This window comes from Pecten maximus, chromosome 2, assembly GCF_902652985.1.
Source record: "Pecten maximus chromosome 2, xPecMax1.1, whole genome shotgun sequence".
NCBI classification, from domain to species: Eukaryota; Metazoa; Mollusca; class Bivalvia; order Pectinida; family Pectinidae; genus Pecten; species Pecten maximus.
Genome location: NC_047016.1, coordinates 26,732,641 through 26,745,843, shown reverse-complemented (window position 1 = coordinate 26,745,843; position 13,203 = coordinate 26,732,641). Strand labels below are relative to the sequence as shown.

At 40.0% G+C, this 13,203-nt stretch overlaps 1 protein-coding gene across 1 annotated transcript in view; it reads right to left on the bottom strand.

Annotated features, from left to right (window-relative positions):
* LOC117321667 (mucin-2-like) overlaps positions 1-13,203 on the bottom strand; it is a 125,060-nt gene that overhangs the window by 61,153 nt on the left and 50,704 nt on the right. Inside the window, exon 13 of the mRNA XM_033876173.1 lies at positions 6,993-7,175. Coding sequence (XP_033732064.1) covers positions 6,993-7,175 — 183 coding nt within the window. The remainder of the gene's footprint in view (positions 1-6,992; positions 7,176-13,203) is intronic.

Below are 13,203 nucleotides of genomic sequence, written 5' to 3'. Positions count from 1 at the left end.
TGGTTTTGTTTAACAAAAGTTAATACTTGGAGTGGACCTTGTTAAAAATTTTGGTTAAAAAGTTTTTTTGGTTAAAATGATTCAAAAAGTGATCGTCAAAGGGGGGCAAAGGGGGTGGCCCAAAAAATTTCTGTTCAATTGGGGTTTTGGGGACGAGGTTGGTTTTTTTAAAGGGGGGGGGTATTTATATGTCAGTAGTAGTTAATTTGTTATGGCTTGTTGTAGTGTTGGTTCGTAGTAGTGGTTGGTTTCAGTAGTATGGTTGGTTCAGTAGTAGTAGTGTTCTCATAGTAGTGGTTTGGTTAGTAGTAGTGGTTGTTTCAGTATAGTGGTGGTCAGTAGTAGTGGTGCGTTTCGTAGTAGTGGTTGGTTCAGTAGTAGTAGTAGTGGTTGGCTCAGTGGTAGTAGTTGGTTCAGTAGTAGGTAGTGGTAGTGGTTCAGTAGTAGTGGTTGACTCAGTAGTAGTGGTTGGTTCAGTAGTAGTGGTAGGTTCAGTAGTAGTGGTTGGTTCAGTAGTAGTGGTCGGTTCAGTAGTAGTGGTCGGTTCAGTAGTAGTGGTAGGTTCAGTAGTAGTGGTAGGTTCAGTAGTAGTGGTTTGTTCAGTAGTAGTTGGTTCAGTAGTAGTGGTTGGCTCAGTGGTAGTAGTTGGTTCAGTAGTAGTGGTGGGTTCAGTAGTAGTGGTTGGTTCAGTAGTAGTGGTAGGTTCAGTAGTAGTGGTTGGTTCAGTAGTAGTGGTTGGTTCAGTAGTAGTGGTTGGTTCAGTAGTCGTGGTTGGCACAGTAGTAGTGGTTGGTTCAGTAGTAGTGGTTGGTTCAGTAGTAGTGGTTGGTTCAGTAGTAGTGGTTGGTTCAGTAGTCGTGGTTGGCACAGTAGTAGTGGTTGGTTCAGTAGTAGTGGTTGGTTCAGTAGTAGTGGTTGGCTCAGTGGTAGTAGTTGGTTCAGTAGTAGTGGTTGGCACAGTAGTAGTGGTTGGTTCAGTAGTAGTGGTTGGCTCAGTAGTAGTGGTTGGTTCAGTAGTAGTTGTTGGCTCTGTAGTAGTGGTAGGTTCAGTTGTTGTAGTTACTAATGATAAACATCCGACAATCAATCAGAAATAATTAAAAACGATGTTTTCGCAAATTCGAATATTAACTCATCAGCTAACATTTTTTCCATATAAGTACATTTTTATTGAAGAGCTTATTGAATTTAGAGCCAAATAGATAGATGCCTTCATCGGTCATCGATCAAACATATCTATCCATGAGGTTTATGAAGTACCTGGTGTACTAGCTTTTTTTTAAGATGTCCAGTGCGTTCATTGAAATTTAACTTAGACAATGACCATCATAATCACTCTGGAGTGGACCTTGATTACAAGAAGCTCTTCTGTTAACATAAGTGTATGTTTTAGGTTTAAAATGATATCATCAACACAGTGTTATCGTGGACAGAGGGACGGACGAAGACCAGCAGCACTCGGAGACTCACAAGGAAATTAATCAATGTATACAATTCTGATTTAATTGGGACGAGGCTGGTATTTGTAAACGGTGGAGGATATTTCATAATTGAATAAAGTCAGTCTAGTTTTAATTTTGTTACCTGGCTCTGTTGTAGTGGTTGGTTCAGTAGTAGTGGTTGGTTCAGTAGTAGTGGTTGGTTCAGTAGTAGTAGTTGGCTCAGTAGTAGTAGTTGGTTGAGTAGTAGTGGTTGGTTCAGTAGTAGTGGTCGGCTCAGTAGTAGTGGTCGGTTCAGTAGTAGTGGTTGGTTCAGTAGTAGTGGTTGGTTCAGTAGTAGTGGTTGGCACAGTAGTAGTGGTTGGTTCAGTAGTCGTGGTTGGCACAGTAGTAGTGGTTGGTTCAGTGGTAGTAGTTGGTTCAGTAGTAGTGGTAGGTTCAGTAGTAGTGGTTGGCTCAGTAGTAGTGGTTGGTTCAGTAGTAGTGGTGGGCTCAGTAGTAGTGGTTGGTTCAGTAGTAGTGGTTGGTTCAGTAGTAGTGGTTGGCACAGTAGTAGTGGTTGGTTCAGTAGTCGTGGTTGGCACAGTAGTAGTGGTTGGTTCAGTGGTAGTGGTAGGTTCAGTAGTAGTGGTTGGTTCAGTAGTAGTGGTGGGCTCAGTAGTAGTGAGAGGTTCAGTAGTAGTGGTTGGCTCAGTAGTAGTGGTTGGTTCGGTAGTAGTTGTTGGCTCTGTAGTAGTGGTAGGTTCAGTTGTTGTAGTTACTAATGATAAACATCCGACAATCAATCAGAAATAATTAAAACGATGTTATCGCAAATTCGAATATTAACTCATCAGCTAACATTTTTTCCATATAAGTACATTTTTATTGAAGAGCTTATTGAATTTAGAGCCAAATAGATAGATGCCTTCATCGGTCATCGATCAAACATATCTATCCATGAGGTTTATGAAGTACCTGGTGTACTAGCTTTTTTTTAAGATGTCCAGTGCGTTCATTGAAATTTAACTTAGACAATGACCATCATAATCACTCTGGAGTGGACCTTGATTACAAGAAGCTCTTCTGTTAACATAAGTGTATGTTTTAGGTTTAAAATGATATCATCAACACAGTGTTATCGTGGACAGAGGGACGGACGAAGACCAGCAGCACTCGGAGACTCACAAGGAAATTAATCAATGTATACAATTCTGATTTAATTGGGACGAGGCTGGGATTTGTAAACGGTGGAGGATATTTCATAATTGAATAAAGTCAGTCTAGTTTTAATTTTGTTACCTGGCTCTGTTGTAGTGGTTGGTTCAGTAGTAGTGGTTGGTTCAGTAGTAGTAGTTGGCTCAGTAGTAGTAGTTGGTTGAGTAGTAGTGGTTGGTTCAGTAGTAGTGGTCGGCTCAGTAGTAGTGGTCGGTTCAGTAGTAGTGGTTGGTTCAGTAGTAGTGGTTGGTTCAGTAGTAGTGGTTGGTTCAGTAGTCGTGGTTGGCACAGTAGTAGTGGTTGGTTCAGTAGTAGTGGTTGGTTCAGTAGTAGTGGTTGGCTCAGTGGTAGTAGTTGGTTCAGTAGTAGTGGTAGGTTCAGTGGTAGTGGTGGGTTCAGTAGTAGTGGTTGACTCAGTAGTAGTGGTTGGTTCAGTTGTTGTAGTTACTAATGATGAACATCCGACAGTCAATCACATATAATCAAAGACGATGTTATTGCAAAATCGAATATTAACTCATCAGTTAACATTTTTTCCATATAAGTACATTTTTATTGAAGAGCTTATTGAATTTGGAGCCAAATAGATATATTCCTTCATCGGTCATCGATCAAACATATCTGTCCATGAGGTTTATGAAGTACCTGGTGTACTAGCTTTTTTTAATTGTCCAGTGCGTTCATTGAAATTTAACTTAGACAATGACCATCACAATCTACCCTGGAGTGGACCTTGATAATGCGAAGCTCTTCTGTTAACAGAAGTGTATGTTTTAGATTTCTAATGGTATCATCAACACAATATTATCATGGACGGAGGGATGGACGAAGGGCAACAACACTCGGAGACTCACAAGGAAATTGATTAATGTATAACACTCTGATTTAATTGGGACGGGGGCTGGTATTTGTGTAGGGTGGAGGATATTTTTTCATCAAATATAGGAAGTCTAGTTTTAATTTTGTTACCTGGTTCTGTGGTAGTGCTTGGTTCAGTAGTAGTGGTTGGCTCAGTAGTAGTGGTTGGCTCAGTAGTAGTGGTTGGTTCAGTAGTAGTGGTTGGTTCAGTAGTAGTAGTTGGTTCAGTAGTAGTGGTTGGTTCAGTAGTAGTGGTTGGCTCAGTAGTAGTAGTTGGTTGAGTAGTAGTGGTTGGCTCAGTAGTAGTGGTTGGCTCAGTGGTAGTGGTTGGTTCAGTAGTAGTGGTTGGTTCAGTAGTAGTGGTTGGTTCAGTAGTAGTGGTTGGTTCAGTGGTAGTGGTTGGTTCAGTAGTAGTGGTTGGCTCAGTAGTAGTGGTTGGCTCAGTGGTAGTGGTTGGTTCAGTAGTAGTGGTTGGTTCAGTAGTAGTGGTTGGTTCAGTGGTAGTGGTTGGTTCAGTAGTAGTGGTTGGTTCAGTAGTAGTGGTTGGCTCAGTGGTAGTGGTTGGCTCAGTGGTAGTAGTTGGTTCAGTAGTAGTGGTTGGTTCAGTAGTAGTGGTTGGTTCAGTAGTAGTGGTTGGCTCAGTAGTAGTGGTTGGCTCAGTGGTAGTGGTTGGTTCAGTAGTAGTGGTTGGTTCAGTAGTAGTGGTTGGTTCAGTAGTAGTGGTTGGTTCAGTGGTAGTGGTTGGTTCAGTAGTAGTGGTTGGCTCAGTAGTAGTGGTTGGTTCAGTAGTAGTGTTTGGTTCAGTAGTAGTGGTTGGTTCAGTAGTAGTTGTTGGCTCAGTAGTAGTGGTTGGTTCAGTAGTAGTGATTGGTTCAGTAGTAGTGGTTGGTTCAGTCGTAGTGGTTGGCTCAGTGGTAGTGGTTGGTTCGGTAGTAGTGGTTGGTTCAGTAGTTGTGATAGGCTCAGTTGTTGTAGTTACTAATGATAAACATCCGATAGTCAATCAGAAATAATTAAAGACAAAGTTATCGCAAAGTCGAATATTAACTCATCAGTTAACATTATTCCGTATAAATACATTTTTATTGAACAGCTAATTGAATTTGGATTCAAACAGATGAATCCCTACATCGGTCATCGATCCAAAATATCTATCCAGATGTTTTTGAAGTACCTGGTAAACTAGCTTTTTTGAGTTGTTCAGTGCGTTCATTGAACTTTAACTTTGATAAATAACCATCAAAATCTAATCCGAAGATGACCATGATAGTTTGGGGCTCTGCTGTAAACAGATATTTATTTTATACGGGTTTCATAACAGGTACCTGTAAAGTGCGAAACGAAAGCAAAACGAAACGAAATCAAATGAAACGAAACGAAATCAACGAAACGAAATCAACGAAACGAAATCAAACGAAAAGAAAAATAAAAACACTGAATTTTTTTTAGACTTTACAAAGGCCTAAGTGTCCTATTCTCATCGGTGTGAAACTCACAGGAATAAATTGATCGCAATAGGAAGAAAAAAGTGTGGCTAATGCTAGCCCTCATATATATATATATATATGAGGACATTATTGTAACTGTATCTCATTGAAAAAAGTATCGCAATATTCGTTCAGTTCTTTACATATAATATAACTTTATTCAGAATATGTCTATTTATCTATTTAACGGGTTTCAGGTCCGCTATTACGGCTCTGCGGCCTTTCAGTGGACGAGAACAGAAAGGAAATTGAGTAGAACGGGAACAGTATGGAATGAGAGAGGAAAGTGGGGTGGAAGAGAGTTGCCTGTCTAATTGATGATGCGATTAATTTTTGAAAGTGACCTCACAAATTTAAATGGGCACTAACCTAGCACTGTTTAGTAAGCAGCTACCCCTACCCTAACGAAGATGGAGGGAGAAGAGAGAAGACCCTACCCTGTGAATTTGGTTTATCAAGGTTTTTGAGATGGACATTCTCTCACGGGACAGCATTTTAAATCCCATCAGACGGACTTGACGTTAGTGGAAAACGCTTAATTTCAGTATTGGTGCTTTATTTTTGGGTAAGACTTCCTTCGATGTCTGATTCAGAATATATGATTAGTCCATTATCTATAGGCATACAAATCGCGTAGTGTATTGTGTGTACAAAAATGTATATTAATCATTTGATTATACCATAAATAATCATAAATACTGGTAAAATATCTTTTTACCAATAACTTTATAATCTTAAACTATATACACTATTTCTTACCCACCTTCTAATTAAAATCCACTGATAACCAACTACATTTACTTTCAAAATCAAGGGACGTTACTCTTACAAGTTAACGTAGTTCAACTTGCTCTAAGCGTTATTTCAAACATGCACGTTCAGCTACAGTAGGTTATTTAATGCATGTCTGACCTGGGGTTTATATGAAAAAAAAACAAGTTGCTCTTACGAAAATATCCTAGCAACGCTGAAATGAAATAGAATACATTCTGTTTTAGTCATAGGAAATCCACGTAACTAATCCAGTACTTAAATATTGTCTACAACATATCCAGAATTAGTTACAGTTCATCAAAGTTACAGAAATGGAGTCGTCCTCTGATGCTTCCATTCTGTCTACACTCCCGACACCAGCAATACGGGAACAGCGCGTTAAGCCGGCGTTTTTATACGAATCGCGCCTTTCAAGTACAGCAATTTCCCCGGAACTCTAACTTTTCACGATCAGATACACACCTGGCTTTCCTACCATAAAAGGAGTTCTGTAACGTGATTTAGATCGAGCGTGGACAAATACACTACGCAATTTGCACGGCTTTAAATTGTGGACTAAGCATATTATCTAAATAGAGTTATTTTATATTTAAAGAACTGAATGAATATTGCGATAAATTCATTCTTTCCTGTGTGTTGTTTTTACACCGATGAGAATGGGACATTTGGGGCTTTGTAAAATCTAAAATATATATATTTCTTATTTTTTCAATGTTTTCTTTTTCGTTTCGTTTGATTTCGTTTCGTTTCGTTTGATTCCATTTCGTTGCGTTTGATTTCGTTTCGTTTCGTTTCGTTTTACTTTCGTTTCGCACTTTACATGTACCCTTCATAACATATATCATGAACAAAAATGTTATCATGGATGGAAGGACATACAGACAAGATTGACTTATGCGGTGTTATTTTTTGTCTGTGAACTTTTCGGGTGAAACGCACCAGTTTTAATATGCTGTGGACCATCACATTTGCGACAAAGACATTTGCACGGAATGAATCGTTAATTCACACATACACACACACATCCAATATATCTGAGTGAAAACTGGCGATGGACGGAACGACGTAGGACAACAACACAACACTCGGAGAACAACAAGGAAAGTATTTTTTCATATATAGTCTTATTTAAGTGGTAAGGGATGGAGTTTGTATAGGATGGGGGGGGGGGGGGGGGGGGGGGGGGGGGGGGTGTTTCATCATTGGATAAAGAAACTCATAGTTTTAATACTGTTACCTGGTTCTGTGGTAGTGGTAGGTTCAGTAGTAGTGGTAGGTTCAGTAGTTGTGGTCGGCTCAGTAGTAGTTGTTGGTTCAGTAGTAGTGGTCGGTTCAGTTGTAGTGGTCGGTTCAGTTGTAGTGGTTGGCTCCGTAGTTGTAGCGGACACAGTAGTAGTTGTTGGTTCAGTTGTTGTAGTTGCTAATGATAAACATTCGATAATCCATCAAAAATGATAAAATATTAATATATCGTAAAGTTGAATATTAACTTATCAGTCATCATTATTACATGCATATATAATTTTAAATAACAGCTTAATGAGTATATTTGTCCAGAAGTTGATGAGGTACCATGTGTATCGGTTTTTTCCCAAGTTGTCAAGTGGAGACTTTGAGCTTTTAGCTTTCACTCATGACCATTAAAATCTAGTCAGGATTAGACCTTGATAATGTGAGACTACAGGTATGTTGTTGATAGAAACTATGTTTTATGGGTTTCTTAGGAAATCCTGAGGATAACGTTATCAAGAATGACGAACGGAAGAAAGACAACGGCTCTCGGAGACACACAGAGAAAGTAATTACTATATAACAATCTAACTTAAATGGGAGGGGGCTGGGATCTGCATAAGACGGAGAGTTTTTTTTTTTATCATTGTTAACGTAACGTGTTATTAACATATTGTCACCTGGTTCAGTAGTAGTGGTTGGTTCAGTAGTAGTGGTCGGTTCAGTAGTAGTGGTTGGTTCAGTAGTAGTGGTTGGTTCAGTAGTAGTGGTTGGTTCAGTGGTAGTGGTCGGTTCAGTAGTAGTGGTCGGTTCAGTAGTAGTGGTTAGCTCAGTAGTCGTGGTTGGCTCAGTAGTAGTTGTTGGTTCAGTAGTAGTGGTTGGTTCAGTAGTAGTGGTAGGTTCAGTAGTAGTGGTTGGTTCAGTAGTAGTGGTCGGTTCAGTAGTAGTTGTTGGTTCAGTAGTAGTGGTTGGTTCAGTAGTAGTGGTCGGTTCAGTAGTAGTGGTCGGTTCAGGAGTAGTGGTTAGCTCAGTAGTAGTGGTTGGTTCAGTAGTAGTGGTCGGTTCAGTAGTAGTGGTTGGTTCAGTAGTAGTGGTTGGTTCAGTAGTAGTGGTCGGTTCAGTAGTAGTGGTTAGCTCAGTAGTAGTGGTTGGTTCAGTAGTAGTGGTCGGTTCAGTAGTAGTGGTCGGTTCGATAGTAGTTGTTGGTTCAGTGGTTGTAGTGGGCTCAGTTGTTGTTGTTGCTAATGATAAACATTGTACAAAACATCAGAAATGCTACAATGTACAAAAATCGCAAATTCGAATATCTAGCTATTAGAACACATTAATTCGTTAAATGTATGATAAATGATTTAGTTATGACTCACACGGATATATTCCAACATTGCACACGATCAAGCACAGCCGACCAGAGTTTCATACAGGATCATATGTGTCCGCTTTGTCAATGTGGTTAAATGCCGAATTTCACCAATAACATTGACTGATGACCTACAATCTCCATACATGAGTAAATATTTATAGTATGCTTATTATAGTATCCTCTTCCTAAAGGAAGTGGTAGTGGTCGGTACAGTTCCAGTGTTCGGTTCAGAAGTAGGCTAGTGCTCGAATCACTAGAAATGGTCGAATCAGTAGTAGTAATTGACTCAATGGTGGTGGTTCGTTCAGCGGTAGTGATTGACTCAGTTGTTGAGGTTAGTTCAGTAGTTAAAGTTGGCTCTGTAGTAGTGGTTGGCTCAGTAGCGGAAGTTGGTTCAGTAGATGTGGTTAATTTCGTAGAAGCGGTTGGTCCAATAGTGGTTGGCTCAGTATCTGTATTTGGTTCAGTAGTTGTCGCATGAGTAGTTCTGATTGGTGCTTGAATAGTTGTTGTTAGAACGCCTGTGCATGTTGTTTGTGCCTCAGTAGTTGTGGTTACAACTACAATTGTGGATTTTGCAGTAGTTGTGAGTGGACTAGTTGCTGTGGTACTACCTGTAGCGCCATTTTATATTGTAACATACAAAAAATGCAATATCTGCCGCGGTGATCAGTGATAGGCCCCCCTTTTATAGATTTGAGCAACGATTTCCTGTTACAACCAACCTTGTCATTTACATTTTATCTTTCCTGTAATCCCCCCCCCTCCCCCCCCCCCCCCCCCCCCCCCCCCCCCCATCTTTTTCTACTATTCTACTGATTTTGTTTAACAGGAGTTTCACTGTTTACATATGTAGGCGGTTAATGGTCACGATCAGTCTTCATTAACGGAGATCAATATTGCGATATTTTCTCCCTTCGTGAAGCATATGTAACCACTTTAATCAAGAAAAAAGGTGTCTACCTAACGTCATAACCTGCCTCCGTAGTTGTAACAACGTCTGACGGTCTGTGGTTGTTGCTGCTGCTTCGGTAATTGTTGTTACAACGTCTGTAGTTGTGATTGCTGCCTCAGTAGTTATAAGTACATCCTCAGTAGTTGTGATTGCTGCCTTAGTAGTTATAAGTACATCCTCAGTTGTTGTGATTGCTGCCTCAGTAGTTATAAGTACATCCTCAGTTGTTGTGATTGCTGCCTCAGTAGTTATAAGTACATCCTCAGTTGTTGTTGTTGTTGCTTCAGTTGTTGTGGTTACAGCCTCTGTGGTTGTTGTTGCTGCCTGACTTGTTGTTGTTGATGCTTCAGTAGTTGTTGTTGGTGCTTGAGTAGTTGTTGTTGGTGCTTGAGTAGTTGTTGTTGGTGCCTCAGTAGTTGTGGTAACAGCTTCTGTGGCTGTTGTTGCTGTTGTTGTAGTTTAATTGTTTGGGTAGTTATAATGTAGTAGCATTTGCTAATGCAAAACAAATTAAAATGATCATAAAATTGCCTCTATGATACGCAATTAACATCTTACACTCATTTTCTCTATTTGTGACCAAATCCGTACTAAAAATTCAATCCATTTAGGATTCTTTTCACAAGCCTTTGTAACTTTATTATAATGCAAAATAGTTTTATTTACTGAACATCATTACAGTAATTTTGTCCCATCACTTTTCCTTTACTCTAAACTCGATATGATATCAACAACTACCATCCTGTCAAACTAGAGATTTATACAGAACTATCAAGTCTGTCAACTCTTGTTTATATGTCGACAGACATCATTTATTGTCGGGTGTCAGTTACAGAATCTCGTATTGATGAAGACAATCGTTATGACAAGACGTTTGCCTGGTTGAATTTGAAATCGTCATGCTGCTCACCAGTGTTTTTCTATTTCGTCATTGATATTCTACTGTTATGAAAGCGTTTGTATCAAAAAGTATCAGTTTAACATTATACGTTACCTGTTTCAGTAGTTGTGGTTACAGCTTCTGTGGTTGTGGTTGCTGCTTCAGTAGTTGTGGTTACAGCCTCTGTGGTTGTCGTTGGTGCCTCAGTAGTTGTTGTTGGTGCCTCAGTAGTTGTGGTCACAGCCTCTGTGGTTGTGGTTGCTGCTTCAGTAGTTGTGGTTACAGCCTCTGTGGTTGTCGTTGGTGCCTCAGTAGTTGTTGTTGGTGCCTCAGTAGTTATGGTTACAGCCTCTGTCGTTGTCGTTGGTGCCTCAGTAGTTGTTGTTGGTGCCTCAGTAGTTGTGGTCACGGCTTCTGTGGTTGTTGTGGGTGCCTCAGTAGTTGTTGTTGCTGCTTCAGTAGTGGTTGTTGGTGCCTCAGTAGTTGTGGTCACGGCTTCTGTGGTTGTTGTTGGTGCCTCAGTAGTTGTTGTTGCTGCTTCAGTAGTGGTTGTTGGTGCCTCAGTAGTTGTGGTTACAGCCTCAGTGGTGGTTGTTGTTGTCTCAGTAGTTGCGGTCACAGCCTCTGTGGTAGTGGTTACAGCCTCTGTGGTTGTCGTTGGTGCCTCAGTAGTTGTTGTTGGTGCTTCAGTAGTTGTTGTTGGTGCTTCAGTAGTTGTGGTCACAGCTTCTGTGGTTGTTGTTGGTGCTTCAGTAGTTGTTGTTGGTGTTTCAGTAGTAGTGGTAACAGCCTTTGTGGTTGTTGTTGCTGTTGTTGTAGTTTTAATTGTTTGGGTAGTTAGAATATAGTAGCATTTGATATTGCAAAACAAATGAAAATGACCATAAAATTGCCTCTATGATACGCAATTAACATCTAACACTCATTTTCTCTATTTGTGACCAAATCCGTACTAAAAATTCAATCCATTTAGGATTCTTTTCACAAGCCTTTGTAACTTTATTATAATGCAAAATAGTTTTATTTACAGAACAAGATTTCATTAAATTTGTCCCATCACTTTTCCTTTACTCTAAAGTCGATATGATATCAACAACTACCATCCTGTCAAACTAGAGATTTATACAGAACTATCAAGTCTGTCAACTCTTGTTTATATGTCGACAAACATCATTTATTGTCGGGTGTCAGTTACAGAATCTCGTATTGATGAAGACAATCGTTATGACAAGACGTTTGTCTGGTGGAATTTGAAAATCGTCATGCTGCTCACCAGTGTTTTTCTTTTTCGTCATTGATATTCTACTGCTATGAAAGTGTTTGTATCTAAAAGTACCAGTTTAACATTATACGTTACCTGTTTCAGTAGTTGTGGTTACAGCTTCTGTGGTTGTTGTTGGTGCCTGAGTAGTTGTGGTTGCTGCTTCAGTAGTTGTGGTCACGGCTTCTGTGGTTGTAGTTGGTGCCTCAGTAGTTGTTGTTGGTGCCTCAGTAGTTGTTGTTGATGCCTCAGTAGTTGTTGTTGGTGCCTCAGTAGTTGTGGTCACGGCTTCTGTGGTTGTTGTTGGTGCCTCAGTAGTTGTTGTTGGTGCCTCAGTAGTTGTTGTTGGTGCCTCAGTAGTTGTTGTTGGTGCCTCAGTAGTTGTGGTTACAGCCTCTGTGGTTGTTGTTGGTGCCTCAGTAGTTGTTGTTGGTGCCTCAGTAGTTGTTGTTGGTGCTTCAGAAGTTGTGGTCACGGCTTCTGTGGTTGTTGTTGGTGCCTCAGTAGTTGTTGTTGGTGCCACAGTTGTTGTTGTTGGTGCTTCAGTAGTTGTGGTCACAGCTTCTGTGGTTGTTGTTGGTGCCTCAGTAGTTGTGGTTGCTGTTGTTGTAGTTTTAATTGTTTGGGTAGTTAGAATGTAGTAGCATTTGATAACGCAAAACAATTGAAAATGACCATAAAATTGCCTCTATGATACGCAATTAACATCTTACACTCATTTCCTCTATTTGTGACTAAATCAGTACTAAAAATTCAATCTATTTAGGAATTTTTCACAAGCCTTTGTAACTTTATTATAATGCAAACTAGTTTTATTTACAGAACATGATTTCAGTAATTTTGTCCCATCACTGCCTCTTTACTGTAAACTCGATATAATATCAACAACTACCATCCTGTCAAACTAGAGATTTATACAGAACTATCAAGTCTGTCAACTCTTGTTTATATGTCGACAGACATCATTTATTGTCGGGTGTGAGTTACAGAATCTCGTATTGATGAAGACAATCGTTATGACAAGACGTTTGTCTGGTGGAATTTGAAAATCGTCATGCTGCTCACCAGTGTTTTTCTTTTTCGTCATTGATATTCTACTGCTATGAAAGCGTTTGTATCAAAAAGTATCAGTTTAACATTATACGTTACCTGCTTCAGTAGTTGTGGTTGGTGCCTCAGTAGTTGTGGTTACAGCTTCTGTGGTTGTTGTTGGTGCCTGAGTAGTTGTGGTTGCTGCTTCAGTAGTTGTGGTTACAGCCTCTGTGGTTGTCGTTGGTGCCTCAGTAGTTGTTGTTGGTGCCTCAGTAGTTGTGGTCACGGCTTCTGTGGTTGTTGTTGGTGCCTCAGTAGTTGTTGTTGGTGCCTCAGTAGTTGTTGTTGGTGCCTCAGTAGTTGTGGTCACGGCTTCTGTGGTTGTTGTTGTTGGTGCCTCAGTAGTTGTGGTCACAGCCTCAGTAGTTGTTGTTGGTGCCTCAGTAGTTGTGGTCACAGCCTTCAGTAGTTGTTGTTGGTGCCTCAGTAGTTGTTGTTGGTGCTTCAGTAGTTGTGGTCACAGCTTCTGTGGTTGTTGTTGGTGCCTCAGTAGTTGTGGTTGCTGTTGTTGTAGTTTTAATTGTTTTGGTAGTTAGAATGTAGTAGCATTTGATAACGCAAAACAATTAAAAATTACCATAAAATTGCCTCTATGATACGCAATTAACATCTTACACTCATTTCCTCTATTTGTGACTAAATCAGTACTAAAAATTCAATCTATTTA